At 39.9% G+C, this 22877-nt stretch overlaps 1 protein-coding gene across 1 annotated transcript in view; it reads left to right on the forward strand.

Annotated features, from left to right (window-relative positions):
* LOC134586721 (ceruloplasmin-like) overlaps positions 1 to 16610 on the forward strand; it is a 67688-nt gene extending 51078 nt beyond the window's left edge. The window contains exons 13-19 of the mRNA XM_063442476.1: positions 2690 to 2829; positions 3070 to 3198; positions 4750 to 4859; positions 9998 to 10217; positions 11104 to 11243; positions 11622 to 11778; positions 16325 to 16610. Of these exons, the coding sequence (XP_063298546.1) occupies positions 2690 to 2829; positions 3070 to 3198; positions 4750 to 4859; positions 9998 to 10217; positions 11104 to 11243; positions 11622 to 11778; positions 16325 to 16359 (931 nt within the window). The 3' untranslated portion in view covers positions 16360 to 16610. The remainder of the gene's footprint in view (positions 1 to 2689; positions 2830 to 3069; positions 3199 to 4749; positions 4860 to 9997; positions 10218 to 11103; positions 11244 to 11621; positions 11779 to 16324) is intronic.
* Positions 16611 to 22877: the final 6267 nt, after the last annotated feature.

A 22877-nucleotide genomic window follows, 5' to 3' on the forward strand; every position in this document is an offset into this window, starting at 1 on the left:
ATAACCAATTGCACAGAGGGGTCACCATGGAAAGGACTGAATCCACACTGCCGTGAGTGAAGCAAGTAATTAGCGTTCAATTAAATTTTTTGCATTTTTCACATACAAACAAATATGAACACTAACTTTGGCCAGTGGTTGTCACTAAATGGCTGCTAAAAAAGGACATACCCCATTTATAATACCTTGGGTTGTCTACTTTTGCAAATGGTATGCCATCATGGAGTTAATTTTCATTCCTGGGCTTCCATATTGTCTCAAAGGCAACATAACCAATCTTGCAAATTTAAATGTGTATATACTGAAAAATGTAACATGCTATATTTGACCCTGTAATTTTCCAAAACACCATAAAACCTGTACATGACGGGTACTGTTTTACTCGTAAGACATCGCTGAGTACAAATATGTGTACTTTATTGCAGTAACAGCTAACGGTATTATGACATTCACATTTAAAGTGCCATGCAGAACTAAAAAGAAATAACATTTATTCATTTCTCACATTTATTTATATTTTATTCAGATTAAATTATGTTTTATATATAAATATTGGATGTGACATGAAAGCCCTATTTCTCATGAACAAAATTATATATAAGTGTGGGTGCATTTAATATGAAAGAGGTGAATTGGTTTAGTCCTTAAAGGACCACTCTAGTGCCAGGAAAACATACTCGTTTTCCTGGCACTAGAGTACCCTGAGGGTGCCCCCACCCTCAGGGACCCCCTCCCGCCGGGCTCTGGAGAGAGGAAGGGGTTAAACTTACCTCTTTTTCCAGCGCCGGGCGGGGAGCTTTCCTCCTCCTCTCCATCTTGATCGCGACGTCATCGGCTGAATGCGCATGCGCGGCAGGAGCCGCGCTCGCATTCAGCCGGTCGCATAGGAAAGCATTTACAATGCTTTCCTATGGACGCTTGCGTGCTCTCACTGTGATTTTCACAGTGAGAAGCACGCAAGCGCCTCTAGCGGCTGTCAATGAGACAGCCATTAGAGGATTTGGAGGCTGGATTAACCCTCATTATAAACATAGCAGTTTCTCTGAAACTGCTATGTTTATAAAATAAAAGGGTTAATCCTAGAGGTACCTGGCACCCAGACCACTTCATTAAGCTGAAGTCATCTGGGTGCCTAGAGTGGTCCTTTAAGGGGTTAATGCTAATAATAATAATAATTGTAAACCAATAAAATATATGGAATAAAAAATAAAAATACATTAGAGTCTAGTAGCAGCACTAGATTTAATATTAAGTGTATGTTTGTCTAAGTGCCTTCCTACACACAAAGTTCTTTTAATTTGTTTAGTATCTTATGAGTGCCTGAATTCTCTCTGAAGATTATCAGTTCCAGAAAGAATGGACAATGGGGTTCCTTCAACAAATTAATTGATTTGAGATGATTAAAATGTTTCCTTTAAAAAATATTAACTGGCCATCAACAATGCTGTAGATGAAGTACATTTTAATTAGTATTTATATGATGGGGTTTCACAGTTACTTTACTGACCAGGACTTTTCTAAAATGTTTAAATATTGCTACAGGTATTGAATAAGTCTACTTTGTATATGCTATTCTCAATTCTAATTATGTCAATTTACACGCTTTTTTAAATTTACTCGGCCTGCACAAAATGTGGTGGTGGGATAATATGTTTTACAGATTGATATTTAAAATGTTAGCACAGGTGCAGAGATACAATGTTCGTCTTGTGCAGTAGGTATGACAGAAATAGATAAAAGTTTGCCATTGTTATTGGTATTTGTAACAATGTAATGTGGGTATTATTATTATTATTATATTATTTATAGAGCAAATTCCGCAGCGCTTTACAATATAACGAATGTGTTCCTCAAATAAATTTTCTAAAGAACTTGGATATAATATAAGCTCATGATGGGTAATTAGATAGATGTAATTACCAATTCTCTTAAAAGAACACTATAGTCCCCTAAATTACTTAAGCTAAATAAAGCAGTTTTAGTGTATAGATCATTCCCTTGCAATTTCACTGCTCAGTTCACTGCCATTTAGGAGTTAAATCACTTTGTTTCTGTTTATGCAGCCCTAGCCACACCTCCCCTGGCTATGATTGACAGAGCCTGCATGAAAAAAAAACTGGTTTCACTTTCAAACAGATGTAATTTACCTTAAATAATTGTATCTCAATCTCTAAATTGAACTTTAATCACATACAGGAGGCTCTTGCAGGGTCTAGCAAGCTATTAACATAGCAGGGGATAAGAAAATCTTAATTAAACAGAACTTGCAATAAAGAAAGCCTAAATAGAGCTCTCTTTACAGGAAGTGTTTGTGGAAGGCTGTGCAAGTCACATGCAGGGAGGTGTGACTAGGGTTCATAAACAAAGGGATTTAACTTCTAAATGGCAGATGATTGAGCAGTAAGGCTGCAGAGGCATGTTCTATACACCAAAACTGCTTCATTAAGCTAAAGTTGTTCAGGTGACTATAGTGTCCCTTTAAACTTATAGCAAGTTTTTCTGACCAGTTCTGATTTTAAAAAATAAATAAAAATAATGCTAAAACAGCTCTTGATGTACTGCAAGATGTGTATGCATGATATTGTAATCTTGACTAATTACCTCTAAATTCTGTTAATAAAATGTGCTTTTGTTTTTCTATAAACTATATGCTGATGTAAACCAATTTCCAATTATCTTTGTATTTTAGTCTAGGAGATGCGTTTTTAAAGAAAAGTGATACATTTATTGGTTCTAAGTATAAAAAAGCGGTATATCGAGAATATACAGACAATACATTTTCTACACCCAAAGCAAGGACTCAAGAGCAAAAACATTTGGAAATTTTAGGTAATTAGACCTGAACTGAAATTGTGTGAAAAACAAACAAAAAGTGTATTATTGAAATATTGTTTTTCTAAAGGAAACATTTAACATTACATCTTTTATTTTAAACTTAATAGTGAAATCAACTGCCTGTATGCTGTCTTTGTGGACATTTTTATTTTTTTTACTAAACTTACATTTTAGCACTAATATTATATTATTTTCCCTAATTTGAATGAATACTCACACATCCTTCATTTACAGGCCCGCTTATAAAAGCAAATGTAGGAAGTCAAGTTAAAATCATCTTTTATAACAAGGCAAGCAGACCATATTCAATATATGCCCATGGTGTAAAAACAGAAGGGGATTCAGTCCAGCCTGCTGAACCAGGTAAAGACCATTACTGTGCTGGAGTAGCAACATCATTTATCTTTGAGTCATTTATCTATTTATCTATTATTGTATTTGATGGACTGGGGAGTAGGAATTGCTGTAACAAATTTAATTCTTAAGGAACATGTTTAAACTGACTTTGCATTTCTGCAATTCACAGATAGTCTATGCTATTAGTGACTATATTACAGATTAGAACAATACATTTCTTTGGACCTTCAGTAGAATTGACATCTACTTGTCTATCTTCCTGTCACTCCATGAAAGTCCTAATAAAAGAGCAGGACATTTCAACTTGCTGCCAGTTTTGTCCCCATTACGAAGACCTGAGTTTTTCTTTGAGTTGCCATTAATTTAAAATGATTTATTGAATGGGATTTCATGGGGGGGGGGGTGTACTGAAAAAAGTTGCATACCACCATATAGTGGTTTTGGTATAAGGTGCAGTGTCCAGTCGGTTCGAAATTTCTCGGAATTTAGAGCTGTCAATTGGGAATTGTTGTGAGTTTTGAGACAGGTTTAACTTCTGTATACCTTTAAGAACACTCTTTATGGTATCAGATGACATGAAAGGTCTCTGCAGTACCTCAATCGCCGATAGCGCCTTTCTACCTCCAGTAGATGTATCTTAGAAACAATTTCTTTCATGGTCCTGCAGTCTTTATATACTAACGAAATTTGCTCTGCATGAAGATATCAAACATTCCATTAGAGATGTATTGGGGTTTTGCATCCTCACGAGGAAAAGCAATTGGTGCAGCAAGGGAATTACCACGCATGCACTGTAGTCCTGAATACTTCTCTGTTGTGAAGCATTAGATTGGCTAAGGTCACCCATAAGTATGATCTCAGCCAATAGAGGAGCAGCAACTGCAGCGGGAAAGAAGGTTAGAACCTATTTAATTTAACTGGTATAGAACTGTCTGAAATATAGTTTTCTTCCACAGAAGGTGTGTTCATTACAATCAGGGCAATCCTGAGCAAAAGTACATTATAACAAGGAGAAAAAAAAAAAAAACTTTTTTGGTCTGAATCAGGCAATTCTCTTAAATTTTGTCCTGGTCAAGTTTATGTTCTTGAATATATTTAAGAAATAAATCAAATAGATTTTTATCAGAAGGACATTCCAGTGACACTCTGGGCACCAATACAATTTATGTGTATTTCATGGGTTTTTGCATCATATGCATGCTGTATTTTTCCTCCTATTCAAGTCTCTTGAGTTTTGCTAGAAAATAAAAAAACGTTTTGTAGCTTTTTACAGTAAAACCCTCATCCTCTTAGCCACACCCCATTATTTCCCAAAGCAGTTTCCTTATAAGATGTACATTAATGCAATGAGCACTGTAACAATAATACTGTCTGATAATGCACGCCAAGCGTTAAAAATGAGGCAAAGCAATAAAGAGAACGAATTGGAAGAATACATAATTACTTAAAATGGCTTGAATGTACTAATAAAGAAAAACATATATAATCTATTAAGATTGTTAAATAATTTTGTTATATCCAAACTGATAAAACACAATGTGTCTTGATTATACACAGGGCAAAAACAAACTTACATCTGGGACATCCCTGAGAGGTCAGGACCTAGTCACAATCATGATGCAAATTGTGTGACATGGGCTTACTATTCTAATGTGAATCAAATTAAGGTGAGTTTGTTTGTTTTTTTAAACCTTTTCCAGTTGTTTCAGATGAATAAGTATTAGGAGCCATAAGCCATAAGACTTGCTTTTCCCACAGAAATCACAAATCTGCAGTGATGTTACTACCGCAATGAATTCTGGGTGGGCGTATGCAAATTAGTTTAACAAACAATCACATTTTTGCTTTAATCCATTTTAAACATGGGTTCCTTTGAGTCTGTGTTTGCTTTATACAACAGCTTTGAAACACAACTCAGGAAAAGATCCAAAGCCAGTGAACCACTCATGGTCAGCTGTTTCATTGTTAATGCAAATCATCAGCAGAATCCTTTGCGGTAGTAACATCATTGCAGATTTGTGATTTCTGTGGGAAAAGCAAGTCTTATGGCTTGACTGGTTTGCGGATTTTTGTTTAACATTGTATTAACTATCCACAGACTTCAGGTAGAAGGGGTTTTCAATCACAATTTTTCCCCACCATAACCTAGTTGGATTTTGAGATATACATATATATATTTGTGGTCGGAAACCATAGCCGATCGTGAATTAGATAAATACTAGATTCTAATAAGAGTTAAATTATAATACTAAAGGTCAGTGGTGGTGTGCCAGAACCGATGAGTGGTTAGGCCTGTAATAAAGAGGGCAAAAGATAAGCAAAACTTTATTAAACCAGATACGATACTCGCAAAACCATGGTATTAAATGCAATTCTAATTTCCTTTTCTGGACATGGTATGTACCTGCAATACATGACTGATTTCCAGCGGCCTATTTTTTGATTATGTGAGTAGGAACATTATGACTGGATGCAACTGAAGCTGCTCCTATGCGGAATGAATGACCAGAGTAAGAGGTTGGACTAAGCCCCAACGTAACTAGCAGAGTACTATGGTACAGAACGAACTTGTGTGTTGTTATTGGTTAACCGTGTAATTTGAGTGGAAGTGCATCTTTTGATGAGCCTATAAGCGTACTGGTAAGTACGTCTAGAACCTTGACCAGGCACCAGGGTGAATGTGTTGGATAGTACGGGATCTCTACTGCGGTACCCATTTGACTGAGGAAACAGTAGAAAGCTAGGTAAATGGCTGCTTTAATAATGAGGTTTGTTTGTTGTTCGAATGGTGCAGTGTCTAGTCGGTTCGAAATGTCTCGGAATTTAGAGCTGTCAATTGGGAATCGTTGTGAGTTTTGAGAGAAGTTTAACTTCTGTATACCTTTCAAAACACTCTTTATGGTGTAAGATACCAGAGAAGGTGAATTAGGGAATGTGATAAGCATTTGGTGTGGAATACCTGTGAGGTATAACTTGATAGTGTTATGTGCTAGTTTTAAAGAAATATGGCAAAAGGTAGCGAATGCGACCAATGATTCAATAGAAAAGCAGTTTAATATATGAAAGTCTGCCACTAATTTGGAAAATAACCTGAAAGCTCTGTCACATGTTTTCCTGGTGTTAACAGACAATCCCATTCAGGACAATCTTTTACTGTGCGCTAGGAGAGCTTCTAATTCAGGATTAGTTCTTCGAAAAGAGGTGGCCTGGTCGCTTGTCTGTTTGCTGTGGGGTGATGCCAGAAAAACTCCTGAAATTTGAAGCGGGATAAAGCATCAGCAGCCGCATTTTGAACACTGGGAACATGCGTGCAAGTAATAAAAAACTGATGAGTAGGTGCTAGCCAGGTCAGCCTCCTCACCAGTTTCATAATAACCAATGATTCAGAGTGACGCTTGTTGAGAATGTCACAAGCTGCCTGGTTATCGACAAAACACCTGACAGCTTGACCTCTCCAGGATACCCCCCAAGTGATGGCTGCGACTAGCATTGGGAAAATTTCAAACAGAGCAGAGGAGTCAGTGAAATTGTGTAATTGGTTAGTTTCAGGGGGCCATGGCACCTGGACCCACTCATTCCCAAAGATTGCAGCATAACCTGCATCAGTCCAAATGACAGGGGATTTATCTGAGATGGGCTGTTTGAACATAGAGTTGCCGTTCCATGATGACAGAAATAAATGTCACATAGAAATGTCAGCTTTTGCTTGGGCATCTATGTCAATAAAGCTATCATCGTCAGGAAAACCATGCAGCATGCTTAAAAGCCGCGAGATAAAGGATCTACCTTGGGGAATTATCCTCATGGCAAAATTAAAAGTTCCTAAGAGTGATTGCAGCTCTTTCCGAATGCAAACACCTCTATCCAAACAAGCAGATAAACCTTCCAGAATTCTGCAGACTTTCTCTTCAGGAAAGCTAGCTTCCAGGGATTGAGAATAGAGTACAATCCCCAGGAAGGTGATTTTTGTACCAGGTCCGTCAGTCTTGGCTTCAGAGATTGGTACACCCAGAGTGTGAAATAGATATACCATCTGTAGTAGACTGACAGGGGGGTGAGTTAGGTTCCTCGATGGTCAGGAAATCGTCTAGGTAGTGAATTGCTCTGGGGCATCTGCAGTAGTTAAGCAGCAGCCAGCACAAGGTACTTGGTGGATTGGAAAGGTTGTGGACCAGCAGACCATTCTTGGGTTCTGGCGTCTGATAAACATGCTGGCCACATGATTTGCTATTTTCATGCCAAGTTTCCTCTCAAGCCTGGTCCTGCCCGCCCGGTGGGCGTTCTTCAGGTGGGGGGTAATGTCACGTATTCATCTGCACATAAAAATGTGATTATTGGCATTTAATGTCCTGACATGAAAAGTTGTGCTGAGCAGCAATCAATCCACAGGAGGGTTTGTGCTGAGCAGCAATCATACAAATAGGAACCTGGTAACTGCCTTTGGGGTCAAAGGCCAGTTACAAACAATCAGATCCACAGGTGTGGTATTTAGGGCCAGTTCTCCTCTTGCTCTGTGCCCTGTTGTAGTTTCCCTTGTGGTTGTCCGAGAGAGCATTATTGACTCTGGTTTTTCTGGTTATTTGACTTTGGCATTGATTTTGACTTCTCTGTTTTCTGGCATCCCTGACCCCTGGCTTTTCCTTATCGTTGTGTCTCTTTCTGTATCCCTTGACCTCGGCTATTTCTGACTATTCTTTGGTACACTAGTTTGGCCATTCTAAGAACCAGTATACGTTACCTATCAGTCCTCTGTGTTACACAATTCTACGTGCTGGATCATACTGTAATCCTGACACGAACAACAAGCTTTGTAGCAAAATAGATCTGGTCTTCCTACTTAACACCATGCAGATGCCACAGGGAGGGATGGATAGGTAAGAGCTTGAAGGCATTAGCAATGTCAGTTTTACATAACCAAGCTCTCCTGCCAACATTGAGGATGGTAGCGATAGCATCGTCCACTCTAGCGTACTAAAGAGAAAAATCCTCGGAAGGGATTAGTGAGTTTAGACTCGGTGTAATGGAGGAATGAGTAGTTGAAAAATCGATTATTAAGCGTAGTTTATTCGAAAACTTTACAGTAGCGATGCCTAGTGGGCTGGTTCTCCATCTAGAGAAGGGTGGCAGAGTGAAAGGACCAATCATGAAGCCTAGCTCGAGTTCTTTAGAGATAAGTAATGACACAGCTTGTGGGTTGCTCAAGGCAGATTGGAGATTGGCACATTCGTGAGGGGATTGTGACTAATCCTGTGTGGAACCCGTGAGTGAACCCTTCAGTGAGAAATTTAATTAGGTGAGGTGAAGGGTGATGTAACAGACAGAACTGTAAAGTGGTGACGTTAACTGGAGACAGTCATTGCCTAGAGAACAATCTATTTGGGCACATGGTTTTAGCATGTGCCCGGAAACACAGAGAGCAAACATGCAGCAATCTGCAGGCGCTGTACCCGCAGCCGCCGGCGTTACATTTTTTGCAAATCTGAGATTTGCCCAAAAAGACAATGGGTCTCCCTAACTTGTCTTTAAGGTCCTGTTGTATGGGCCTGGCAGCTTGGGTACTTGGGCTTGGCTGGTGGATGGGAGCTCAGCGTCGTTAGGGTACAGATTTATTGCGTGAGTCGAAGATCAGCAGACTGCACAAGCTGGAACTTTTAGACTGGTCAAATGCCCACAAAATAATTCTGTATCAAGAGAACTCCAATCAGTTTTAATGCTGAACTGGGCAAGTGCGGCGGCTGCTTTTGCTGAAAATGACTTGTGATAGTCAAAAAATGCAAATCCAATGTACTTATGCCTGAAGTCGACCAGCTTGTGCAAGTACATGTCGAAATCTTCACATCTTTGGGGAACAACTGAACATATTACGTCCCTAAATAACCCAAAAGCTAAAACAAATTCCGGGATAGAAAGTTTTTTTATAAGCCTAGGGTCTCGTGCTTTCATAACGACTGACAAGTCACCAAACGAGTAAGACTTGTTGTCGATGACATCCTGTGAAGCTATGAGTACACCAGGTTGACATCTTTGCCATCTTTGCCATCCCTCCAAGAGGTCCTTTCTCAGTGTCAGAGGAACTAGATGGGCTGGCGTGATTATGGTACTGATGGAGGCTGAGGGCTGGTTAGAAACCAAAAGAGTATTACCCTGCACTCCTACACTCGCAAAGGGGATAACAGGAGGAATGGCAGCCGAGGAGGAAGTACCAGCAATCGTAGCAGCTTCCAAGACCCTGAGCCTAGTAGCAATGGAGGTCAAATTAGTGATTAAGGAGTGAAGGTCGGCCAAACTGGGTTGAACTATCCCTTCATGACTGGTACCAGGGTTTTCAGAGTCAGTCTGAGACCGTAATAATCTGAACAGTTCAGCCTTCCAAGCCGTGGCAGGTAACAGTTAATCTTCCTGTTTGATTGACAGATGGAGATGCATTTGTATTTTCAGATATAAAAGTGCTAATTTCACAATGAAATTGGCATTTTTATAAATGTGGAATTTTAAGGGATACTCCACATGCACATAGCTATTCAGCAAGCTGTAGTGCTCTATGGGTGTGGAGTGTTCCTTTGATGAATGGAGTTTTGGAGGGGCCAGTGATGTGGCTTTTGTTTTAGCTCAAGCCTCTGGCATTTTTTTTTTACCCTAGCAATGCCCCTTTTAATAAAAAAAAAATGGTTTATTTAGTCTGCAGCTGATATGATTAGGGAGGAGTTTTCTTAAACATATAATTTTATAGATCAATTGATTGTATCCAACCTCAAATAAGCTACAAATAAGCTACAAAATAACATGTATCTATTTTTTATCTCAGGATACTTACAGTGGATTGATTGGCCCTGTTGTAATTTGCAAGTCCTCACTTCTTCCAATAAAGCTATTCATGCCAAAAATTAAAAGATTTTCACTCCTTTTTATGGTTTTTGATGAAAATGAATCCTGGTATTTGGATGAAAATATCAAAATGTATTCCAAGCTTCCTGATAAGGTTAACAAAGAAGATGAAGATTTTATTGAAAGTAATAAAATGCATGGTACGTGATGAATGGAAAGCATTGTGTTATTCATTTTACAACTGTTCAACATTCAAACAATAAAATCCCAGAAAGACTATGTATAAGTATAAGGTAACATTTCTTCTCTACACATAGAACCAAGTGCATTATGTATATAGATATGTCAAATCACATGATTGGAAAGAATTAATCAACATATATGTATATACCATGATTTCTCTGCTCATGGTGTCTTAAAGGACCACTATAGTGCCAGGAAAACATACTCGTTTTCCTGGCACTATAGTGTCCTGAGGGTGTCCCCACCCTCAGGGTCCCCCTCCCGCTGGGCTGGATGGAAAGGAAGGGGTTAAACTTACCTCTTTCTCCAGCGCCAGGCGGGGAGCTCTCCGCCTCCTCTCCGCCTCCTCTCCGCCTCCTCTCCGCCTCTTCGGCTGAATGCGCATGCTCGGCAGGAGCCGCGCGCACATTCAGCCAGTCCATAGGAAAGCATTCACGATGCTTTCCTAGGGACGCTGGCGTCTTCTCACTGTGAAAATCACAGTGAGAAGCGCGGAAGCCTTCTAGCGGCTGTCAATGAGACAGCCACTAGAGGCTGGATTAACCCTAATATAAACATAGCAGTTTCTCTGAAACTGCTATGTTTATAGAAGAAAGGGTTAATCCTAGATGGACCTGGCACCCAGACCACTTAATTAAGCCGAAGTGGTCTGGGTGCCTATAGTGGTCCTTTAACAAGTGCTGTACTTGTGATGGGGCATGTGAAACATTGACAGTTTTTTTTTTTACATTTCTGAATTGTAAAATCTGGTCCTGGTGTATTCGGGAAAAACTAGAGTACCACTGGTTGATCTACATCTCTCCAAAAATATTTTGACCTGACTGACAAATCATCTTATTCTAGCTATAAATGGAAAAATGTATGCAAACCTACTTGGTCTTACAATGCGAGTTGGAGATCATGTCAACTGGCACCTGATCGGAATGGGAGGCGAAGTGGATCTACACACGGTGCACTTCCATGCACACAGCTTTAATTTTCAGGTAACAATTTATTTTTCTAAACCGAACATGGAAAATAAAAAGAAAATGAAGCAAATATCATTCTTACATGTAATGTGTTTAAAATTTGATAAATATTTTTATTTATTTTTAATTTTGGGCTTTTCAGGGATGTTCATGAAGCATAAAGTAGTTTTAGTATACTCTGTTTATAAGCACAATAAAGTAAAAACTAGTGGTGAAACATATTGTGGGAAGCATGGGAGGAGTCAATAGAATGTACACATTAATTTCAAACACCTACAGGATCATTTAAAAGTTAACACTCTACAGAATATTATTATATGATAAACATTAATACACCCATCAAACAGTTGTTTATAGCTAGCTGCTGATTTAATATTTTGTTTAACGTTCTAGAAAGATGGCACATTTCGGTCTGATGTGTTTGATCTTTTCCCTGGGACATTTCAAACAGTTGAGATGGTAGCAAAGGTTCCGGGCACTTGGCTACTACACTGTCACGTGGCAGACCACATCCACGCAGGAATGGAGACATTGTATACTGTGCTGGAAAGTAAGGCTCCCTTATAAATAGTAGGATAATTTGTTTAATTTATATCACAAACTTTGATCTGTTCACAAAATGTTAATAGTAGACTAGTTTAGCAAATAATTTAAAATGTTGTATAAATATCCACTTGCTAAGATAACTCTCTACTTCTTCATTCAGTTAGACTGTATATATTGTCCTGAGTTTCACATAATCACTTCAATCAACTGTAATACAACACTCTATTGCAATATGCTGACACTACATAAACACAAAGCATCACTTGATCTGCATCATGTCTCTTCCTCTCTCTAATCACCACATTTTCCTTTCTCGACTTTCTCCTGTCTTTCTCAAGGTAACTCATATTACAATTCTTTCCTGTCTACCATTCTAGACATGGTTGCACTGATTAAAGTTCACTCTACATTCCAGCCACACATTCAAACTTAATACTGCAAATTCACCTGCTATCTCAACAATGTTCCCAAACTACTGAATATTGCTGGAGATAATCTTTCAACACACTTGACTTCTTATATTACAAATTCATGCAAAGTTCCTAGACTTCCATCGTCTCCGTTGCCAAGCAAGAGTATTTTACCTCCCTCATCTGCACCTGCTCTTGTGATCCCAAATTTTTTTTTTTTAATCAATTTACTGACAATATTAATTAAAGTTAGAATGCAATCTTCCCTCATTCTTCTTCCCCTCCAACACTGAGCTTGTATTCTGTTTCTTTTTCCACTCCTAAAATTCTGCCCTTTTCTAAAAAGAGCTGTTAACTACTTCCATCCTCTCGCCCTACCTCCTGTCCTCTTGATACGATTCGCTATCACTTCATCAAATCTCTGGTCCCTAATGCATATTTTCAAACTCTGTTTGACTTCTAGCATCTTCTACTTTTCCCTCAAATATGCAATTGTCTAGCAGTTCCTTGAACCTACTTCTCATCCAAATCCTGTCTCATATCAATACTTCAATAAACTAGACTGTTGACTGAGGTGTGTTCACATGTGTAACTCACTTTCTTAGTGCTAACTTTCTCCTTGGCCCTCTTCAATCTGGGTTATACCCCTTACATTCTAAAACTACCCTTACCAGTGATTAATAACTCAATTTCTTCTAAATCTAAAGATCATTACTCTCTCTTAATTATCCTCAACCTCTTTGATGCATTTGACACTGTTGACCACTCTCTTCACAACAGTGACTTTGTGACACTGTGCGTACTTGTTTTTCGATGTATCTTTCTGAATGCACATTTAGTTCAGACTACTCCTGGATGGCAGCAATGGCCATAGTACACATCAGCCCCAATACAAAACATCTTAGGTGAGTTCTACACTGTTTTTGTATGTTTGTATTTGCTTTTGTATTCCTTTTGTATTCATTGCTGCCACACAGGAGTAGTGTGAGTTTGAGCATAGGGCTTTGTCCGTTTGTATTTGCTTTTATATTACACAGCCATGTTACAGTGGTGTTGCCAACCCAATGCACTCCCTAGTAAGGGTTAATAAGCATGCAGGTTTTAGAAAAATATCCCTCTCTGATTAACGATTTTACCTTTTAACAAACAAGATGAATTCCCTAGTGTAGGATTCACCTAAGAGGTGTGCCTTGACGTGGCAGGAGAGCTTGCTCTTTAATGGTCATTAAAGTGATACTAAAAAACCTCCAATTATTGAAATGTGCATTGGGATTTGGGTTTGTTATAAAATATATCACATTTATGACTCTTTATAGTAAATCTAAACTGTCATCATTTTACTTTGGGTCATGTTAGTGATCTTGTTATGACACATTGAAAAAAGTGTCTGTATAGAATTACATGTGTATAATGTATACATGTATGGTGGGAGGACTGGGATTGTGTCTGAGGACCTGCTTAAGTACAATCCACTCTCCCTGATACTTATCTTGGGCCAGAGAGGGTGGAACCTGATTCCTGGTGAGAGATTTTGCTGTTTCCAACCCAGGTCCCACTGAAGGATTAAAAAAGAAAGAGATTGGGGCAGCGCTATATGACAGAATAAAAGGCAGCAACAAGGGAAATTCTCTCCAATAACCCTTAAATAATAGTAAAATAGACAAAGATATAGGGTGCGCCAGGGGACAATGTGAATGGTAGAGTGGGAACAGGAAATAATATAAAAAAAATATATGAAATACAGGTACCCTAAGACAATAGCAGCTGTAACAAAATAAGGTCCTAGTAATAGAGATAAGGAAAAAGTCTCTAGGTGCCTGGATAGGTATCCTCCTTCTTCAAACTTGGTAGTTACCGACATGACTCAGGGTCCAGAGGTATATATGAAAGGAAAAGAAAAAGGACTCCAATAGTTTAAAGAGTCCAAAGTAAAATGCACATATTTGGAAGACTTCCAGATTTTCTACTCACATATCATAGTGCTTTGACCAGCTCTAGTGGGATGTGCATGCAGTAGTTTTGATCCCCCACTTATCGGATATCAATGAAAGGTACAGTCAGCAGATGTCGTAGCAGCCGGGAGTATATAAATCCAGAAACAAAAATAAAAGGCAACAATAGTGCTCTCTGTATAAAAGTAATAGACCAGGAGTGATAAAAGATAAACTGTGCTCACAATTTTCTGAGCAGATAACCCGCTCAGTTTAATCAACGTGGGTGGTATCATCCCCACCTGTAATTCTTGGTGACATTCTCACTGGAGAAATAAAACAGGATGGAAAAGAAATAGAAGCAATAAAAAGGTATATGGCACAATTCCAAGATAAAATAGCCAATTAACCTTTATTAGTATAATAAAAAATAATAATAAAAACAATCCACAACATGTTTCTCCCAAATAGGGCTTTCTCAAGTGGTTATCAAACATATACTTGGCATTTACAGTCTTTTATATGGTGTAAAACATAATAATTTTAAAATTTGGCAGGTAAATAACGTCATTGTCACGTGGTCATAATACTGACCGAAATTACAAATGATTAAAATAAGAAACAGATTATACTTGGTGGATGATATGATTATGTAGAGTCAGATTAAAGTCAAATAAATAATAAACAAGTTTTAAAACGTTAAACCGGGAACTATGGGATATGTAGTAGGGAGGCAAGAGGGGGAAGGCAGAATCTTGTGCGGCCAATGGGCTAAAAAGAGGGCGGAGCCAAAAAACAGAGCGATAGCAGAAAGAGAGAGACTATTACAAATAGTCTAAATATTAAGAGGGCATCCCGGAAAGGGAATATGATATAGAGAGGAGCCACATCCACATCGGCCAAAGGACGATGTTATGAGTGGGATCGGAACTAAAAGGGCAAATACTAGCAGGCTGATATGATAGGGGGCCGTGGGTCACATGACCCCTAGTGGTGCCCATATTAGGAGGGGAAAGGAGTAGGAGAGAAAAAGTGGCCATATTAGGAAGGGCAAAAATAATAGAGAGAATAGAAAGCAAGGAAATATTTAAAATCTAAATAGAAATAAAGATTGAATTACAAAAATTAGGAATAATATGATAGTAGAAGAAAGAAAAGGGGGTGAAGAGTGAAAAATAACAAGGTAAATAGTAAAATAAAATAAACATAAACAAAAAGACAAAGGAAAAATAAAATGAAGAAAAAATTAAATGAAAGGAAATAAAACTCATATACAATTTAAGTAAAATAGAGACATAAATACATGTACAGGAAATAAAACCAATAAATATTATAAAAAAAAATAAAAAGAGCAAACTCAGCATTAAGGCCATTGGGAAGTAAAGTTTTTAAATTAAAAAACCCACTCCATTTCTTTGCTGCCTAGAATGGTTTTAAAACCAAACTACTAGGTTTGAAGAAGGAGGAAACCTATCCAGGCACCTAGAAACCTTTTTCTTATCTCTATTACTTAGACCTTATTTTGTTTCAGCTACCTTTTTTTTAGGGTACCTGTATTTCATATATTTTTTATATAAGTTTTATTTCCTGTTCCCACTTTACCATTCATATTGTCACCCTATATCTTTGTCTATTAATCCCACCGAAGAATTGTATCAGAGCATTTTCGCTGTACCCTGTGACAACGTTCTGATACAATAAAGTCTCCCCTGTAGTTGAGCACCAGGCAGTTCTGCATGAGATTTTGCCTATTAGCTAGGTCCCATCTTTGATCTCCCCAACGGCCAAGCCCGCGGCCTCAGTGGTTTTATTTCAAATGTGGCCCTGCTGATAGGAATGTTCTGCCCCTTAATGTATGTGTAAGATTAGTTTTTGTTGAAATGTGAAACATGCTGACTTGCTTATTAAATCCCTGTATCACAATTTTTTTTTTATTTTTTTTTTTGCATTGCTGAGATATGAATGGTATGATATTATGTACATGTGGTGATATTTATTTTGACTTTAAAGAATTATTTATTTTTTAACTACCAGTACTAATATTTATAAAATAAAATATAGTAATTCTTCATTAAAACTCTTAAGTAAAATAAACACAGGTCAATAAAGTACAATAAAATGATACATTTTCACAAGTTAAATATAGCATTGCTTTAACAACTTCCAAGTTTCAACAACTATTCTTTTTGTTATGTTCTATTACACATAGAAGATACATTTAGTGCAAATGTAAAGAAGACATAACCAAACTCCAGTCTTCACCAAGTTGTACATCTTTCACACCATTTCAATGACAAATCGCAAGAGGAAAACTTTGAAAAGAAGAACGAGTTTTGGAACTTTTCTCCAATCCTGCACATTGAAAGTTTTGGCGAATTATCCATAAAAAAAAAAAAAAAAAAAAACATGTTTTGTTTATGCCCAAATTGCTGCATTTGTTGTTCATTTTCTTTACTTACCTGTAAACATTTTGAAATAAAAATCTTACCATTTAATTTTTTGTTTTTAAATCTGTTTTGTCATTGAATTTCAGTATTTAAAACCATGGTCCTAAGATCACACAAGCATTATTATATTCAATATGTCCATACATCAGAACATCATATACCATATATTTATAAAAAATAATCCATTATATATGGCATTTATTTATAAGACAATTATATGGCAATTTTTACGTACCAGGAATGTATAAATAAACATATTTTACTAACTATAGGGGTGGCCAGGATAATCATAGATGATTAATGCAAGGTCAAGGTGAAATACAAGATGGATGTAAATGAAAAGAGAGACTGATATTGCATTCAATTCATAGAATGCATGGCTGGGTGGAAAACTATTATCGACTGTTCCAAAAATGGAGCTTCTGCAAACACAAAGTGGAGGTTTGTTTCAATGATCGAGTCACTGCCTCTTTGAAATTATATTAATAATGTAAAAGTATATTTTATAATTGGCCAAGTCCACATGCTGTGAATTGAGATATATACAATGCCAAGAATTTCCAAATTCCAAATGGTGGAACTACTGCGGTGTACAACGTTCCTCTCTTCAAGTGACATTTTTCTGATTTAAAGGTACTTGTAGCCAATCACAATGCACTCATCACCATGCAAGAACTATTGTCAATTTAGTTGAGGGAAATTTCCCATAGTCTCCAAAGCACAGGAAAAAGTAAAGACTCAAAACACACCTCATTGAAATTCTTGTAAATGCTGCATTGTGGTCACAAAATATGACTGTGTAATTTTCTGTTAAAGGGACACTCCAGACCCCTAAAGCAATTTAACTTGCTGAAGAACTTTATGTGTGAAGAATGCACCATATATTTTCGTTTTGCAAAAGTTCAGATTTCTATAGATATTGACACTTTTATAAATTGACCTAGTGACACACCATGGCTTTCAAGCAGACCATGTTTCCTGCTACTTCCTGGTTTGGTTAGCTCAGTGGAGCTAAACTCAAGATGCAGCAATTGCCCAGAGCACCTGCCTTGAAAAGACTTATCATTGAGCTACATTGGGAGTGAATGGACAGCTAGAGAAAATATGGGGGGGTAAGAAAGGGAGAGCTTACAAAGGCAGTAGACAAGATAACTGCAGGTTTTGCAAGCTGTTTGTAGATGTAACGCCAATAAAAAAAAATGTATAATTAATTGTATGCAAGTTTTCATTTGGGGCAAATCTACTAAACAGTATTTTTATTTATTTTGGCAATTGAGTGTCCCTTTAAATCTTAAAAAATAAGGTATAGAGTTAAAAAAAAAAAACTAACCCGTTGCTGATCAACCAAAAAACATATTATGAGAAGTTTTGAAAAAGGAATGACAAGAAGACAATTAAAATTTTTGTTTCAAAAGTAGCTACTTTTTTTTTCCAACTAGTAAAACCAGTTGTTTGGGTAGTAAAGAGTTTCTCCCCATCTGATGTCAACTGAACATGATCTCTTTGGTGTGCTGAGCTGCTATTTAGTTCCAGGGAAGAGGTAAGTAAGCATATCTTGTATTAATTTTGAATGTTTTTATTTGCCTTTTGTATTACACAGCCATGTTAGTGCTTCCACCCAGCCCATGTGTTGCCTATGAAGCATTAATAAGTGTGTAGAGATTTAGAAAAACACCCCACTTTGTCTCATTAGAGATTTTATTTTTTAGCTGAAAGCAGCAAGGTGAATTGTCAGTGTAGAACTTGTTATAACAAGGTCAAGAAAAAGTAAAATGACGACAGTTTTGATTTACTAGATAGAGTCATAAATATGATCTATTTTATAACAGAAGCCAAAGAAAAAGTTACCTGCATACTATCCCAAATCCCTATGCAGTGGTGGCTCTAAACTTTGTGAAGCCTTAGGCAAAACTCAAACATGAGGCCCCCACTAACACCCAAAGTGAAAATAAATAGGGTTTGTTGTCTGTGTGTATAAGGTGCTGTATTTATATTGAAGGATGGACTTGTAGCACTGAATAGAGTCTTCCAGTGTTGCAGATCCCTGTGCTGCTGCGTTGTGAGCTCTCTGACTGAAGTTATGGTATAACAAAATAATTTATAATAAATTTAAATAGCAATTATGCTAATCGTTTATACACGATTGTGGGGTATGGTTACATAGCCTGGCAGTCGTGTTTACATAAGTGCAGGTGTGTGTATTTCTGAGTGTGTCTGACATTGCCTACCTGTGTATGTCTGACAGAAAGTATCCTTGTGTGTGAATGTATGTCTTTGTGAGCATGTGTATGGGACCTGTGTGTGTGGGGTAGTTGCTTGTGGTGTGTTGTGTTTATGGGGGCTGCCTTTGTGCATTGTGTTATGGCACAGCTATGTTTCATGTCTGTGTGTGTGCGAATGAATAACGTCTTCAGTTGGTGAGTGTGACAGGGTGAGTTTGACATGGTAAGGGGGGTAAATGAGACAGGTTTGGGAGGGTGAGAATGATTGGGGTTGTGAGGAGAGAGGTTGTCAAGATTAAGGGGGGTTAATGTGACAGGGTGTGTGGCATAGTTGGGAGGTGTACCACAGGTTTGGGGTGAATGTGCTATATTTGGAGGAGGAAGTGTGACAAGATTAAGGGGGTTTAATGTGACAGGGTGAGTGTGGCAGGGTTGTAGGGCATATATATAATTAGTGATGTCGCGAACATAAAATTTTCGGTTCGAGAACGGCGAACGCGAACTTCCTCAAATGTTCCTCAAAAGCTAATTTTAAAACACACAGGGACTCTTTCTGGCCACAATAGTGATGGAAAAGTTGTTTCAAGGGGACTAACACCTGGACTGTGGCATGCCGGAGGGGGATCCATGGCAAAACTCCCATGGAAAATTACACAGTTGATGAGTCTGGTTTTAATCCATAAAGGGCAGAAATCACCTAACATTCCTAAATCACAATGGATATGGATTGACACCTTGACATATGAATTGACACCTGTCCTCAGAGACCCTGATACACACTGACACAGAGCAGAATAGGGACTGTTCCCCCTACATAGGGTCACTTAGCAGATTTGGATTGACACCTGTCCTCAGAGACCCTGATACACACTGACACAGAGCAGAATAGGGACTGTTCCCCCTACATAGGGTCACTTGGCAGATATGGATTTACACCTGTCCTCAGGGACCCTGATACACACTGACACAGAGCAGAATAGAGACTGTTCCCCCTACATAGGGTCACTTGGCAGATATGGATTGACACCTGTCCTCAGAGACCATGATACACACTGACACAGAGCAGAATAGTGACTGTTCCCCCTACATAGGGTCACTTGGCAGATATGGATTGACACCTGTCCTCAGGGACCCTGATACACACTGACACAGAGCAGAATAGAGACTGTTCCCCCTACATAGGGTCACTTGGCAGATATGGATTGACACCTGTCCTCAGGGACCCTGATACACACTGACACAGAGCAGAATAGGGAATATTCACTAAATGGCAAAAATTGTTATACAGGGGAATATTCAGTAAATAAGGATAAGAGGGGGGGGACCTACTGTCCTCCCCCCGGCCCCCACCCCTGCATGGTGGGTGGGGGCCATAAATCACAATGGGGGACACACCTACTGTTTTCCCCCCTGGCCCCACCCGTGAGCAGTGGGTGGGGCCATAAAAATAATGAGGGGGGGGACCTACTGTATGATGTTGTATCAATCAGGTAATGTAAGGGTTACGCCCGCTTCACAGTGACAGACCAAACTCCCCGTTTAACGCAGCGCAAACAACCGCAAACAGTCCATTTGCACAACCGCAAACTCCCCATTTGCACAAGGTTGGATACCAAGCTAGCCATGTCCCGTTCCTTGTCCTCACTGATGTCATTGAAGGTCTCTTCCTTCACCCAGCCACGTACAACACCAAGGGTCCCCGAAAGGTGACAACCTGCCCCCTGGAACGCCTGCTGTGTTTGGTCTTCCTCCTCCTCCTCAAAGCCACATTCCTCCTCTGACTCCTCTTCCTCACAATCCTCTTCCAGCATTGCGATGCTGATAAGGCTGTTTCTGGTGGTGATGGTGACCACAACTCTTCCTCTTCCTCTTCACATTCATCTACGGTCTGATCCAACACTCTTCGCAGGGCACACTCCAGGCAGAAAACAAATGGTATGATGTCGCTGATGGTGCCTTCGGTGCGACTGACTAGGTTTGTCAGCTCCTCAAAAGGACGCATGACCCTACAGGCATTGCGCAGGAGCGTCCAGTAACGTGGCAAAAAAAATCCCAGCTCCCCAGAGGCTGTCCTAGCACCCCGGTCATACAAATATTCATTAACGGCTTTTTCTTGTTGTAGCAGGCCGTCGAACATTAGGAGTGTTGAATTCCAACATGTCGGGCTGTCGCAAATCAAGCGCCTCACTGGCATGTTGTTTCGCCACTGGATATCTGCAAAGTGCGCCATGGCCGTGTAGGAACGCCTGAAATGGCCACACACCTTCCTGGCCTGCTTCAGGACGTCCTGTAAACCTGTGTACTTATGCACAAAGCGTTGTACGATCAGATTACACACATGTGCCATGCACGGCACATGTGTCAACTTGCCCAACTTCAATGCCGCCAACAAATTTGTTCCGTTGTCACAAACCACTTTGCCGATCTCCAGATGCTGCAGAGTCAGCCACTTTTCCACCTGTGCGTTCAGGGCAGACAGGAGTGCTTGTCCGGTGTGACTCTCTGCTTTCAAGCAAGTCAAACCCAAGACAGCGTGACACTGCCATATCCGGGATGTGGAATAGTACCTGGGGTGCTGGGGGGGTGCCGTTGATGCGGAGCAAGATGCAGCAGCAGAAGAGGACTCAGCCGAGGAGGTTATGGAAGAGGATGGAGTAGGAGGAGTAGAGGCCTGCCTACAAGTCGTGGCGGTGTCACCAACTCCTCTGCAGAGCCACGCATTCCATGCTTGTCAGCCGTCAGCAGGTTTCAGTGGTCAGATGGACCCTTGCCCCAACACTGTGTGCCAGACATGCCATTACTTCCTTTTGCACAATCGAGTACAGGTTGGGGATTGCCTTTTGTGAAAAGAAATTTAGTCCGGGTACCTTCCACTGCGGTGTCCCAATAGCTACAAATTTTTTGAACGCCTCAGACTCCACCAGCTTGCATGGTAATAGCTGGCGGGCTAATAGTTCAGACAAGCCAGCTGTCAGACGCCGGGCAAGGGGGTGACTTTCTGACATTGGCTTATTACGCTCAAACATGTCCTTGACAGACACCTGACTGTGGGCAGATGAGCGGGAACTGCTCAAGGCGAGAGACGGAGTGGCGGATGGTTGAGAGGGGGCAGGGAGGACAGCAGTGGTTGACGTGGCTGAAGATGCTGGACCAGGATGAGGATGGCGGCTTTGATTTTTTGTGCTGCTTGTACTCATGTGTTGATCCCATAGGCGTTTGTGATGTGCGATCATGTGCCTACGCAAAGCAGTTGTACCTAGGTGGGTGTTGGACTTCCCACCACTCAGTTTCTTTTGGCACAGGTTGCAAATGGCATCTCTGTTGTCAGAGGCAGACACCCCAAACAAATTCCACACTGCTGAGCTCTGCAATGACGGCATTCTGGTGGTGGCAACAGCATGCGTTGATTGGCGTGCTGTTGGGCTGACTCCGGGTGCCGATGCATGCTGTCTGACTGTGCCACCAGCTCCTTGCGACGACCTCCCCCTGCTTCCAACTTGTCTCCTCCTCCTCCTCTCTGTCTCCCCATCTGAACTTTCGCCCAGTTCTTCTTCTTGCCGAGCGGGCACCCACGTGACATCCAGGGATGCATCGTCATCATCACCTGCTTCACTTGTATCTGACAACTCAGCAAAGGAAGCAGCAGCGGGTACAACATCATCATCATCACACCGTATCTCCATGTGTGTAATGCTGCCTGACTGAGACATATCCCTGTTATCTACATCCTCTGGCAATAATGGTTGCGCATCACTCATTTCTTCAAACAGATGTGTAAATAACTCCTCTGACAGATAAAGTGAAGCGGCTGTGGTGCTAGTGTTGGTGGTGGTGGCAGGCGGGTGAGTGGTAACTTGAGAAGTGCCCGAAGCTAAGCTGGAGGAGGATGGTGCGTCAAGGGTCCAAGCGGAAGCTGTAGAAGATTGGGTGTCCTGTGTTAGCCAGTCAACTATGTCTTCAGGCCTGACACCCGTTTGAAGGACACTGACTGCTATTAGATTACAGTCAAAATCTTTTTTTCTTTTTAAAGGCACGCTATTGTGACACCAGATATGAGTGGCAAAGTGCAGTGGCAGAGGTTGGCAGAGTACAC

This window comes from Pelobates fuscus, chromosome 2, assembly GCF_036172605.1.
Source record: "Pelobates fuscus isolate aPelFus1 chromosome 2, aPelFus1.pri, whole genome shotgun sequence".
NCBI lineage: Eukaryota > Metazoa > Chordata > Amphibia > Anura > Pelobatidae > Pelobates > Pelobates fuscus.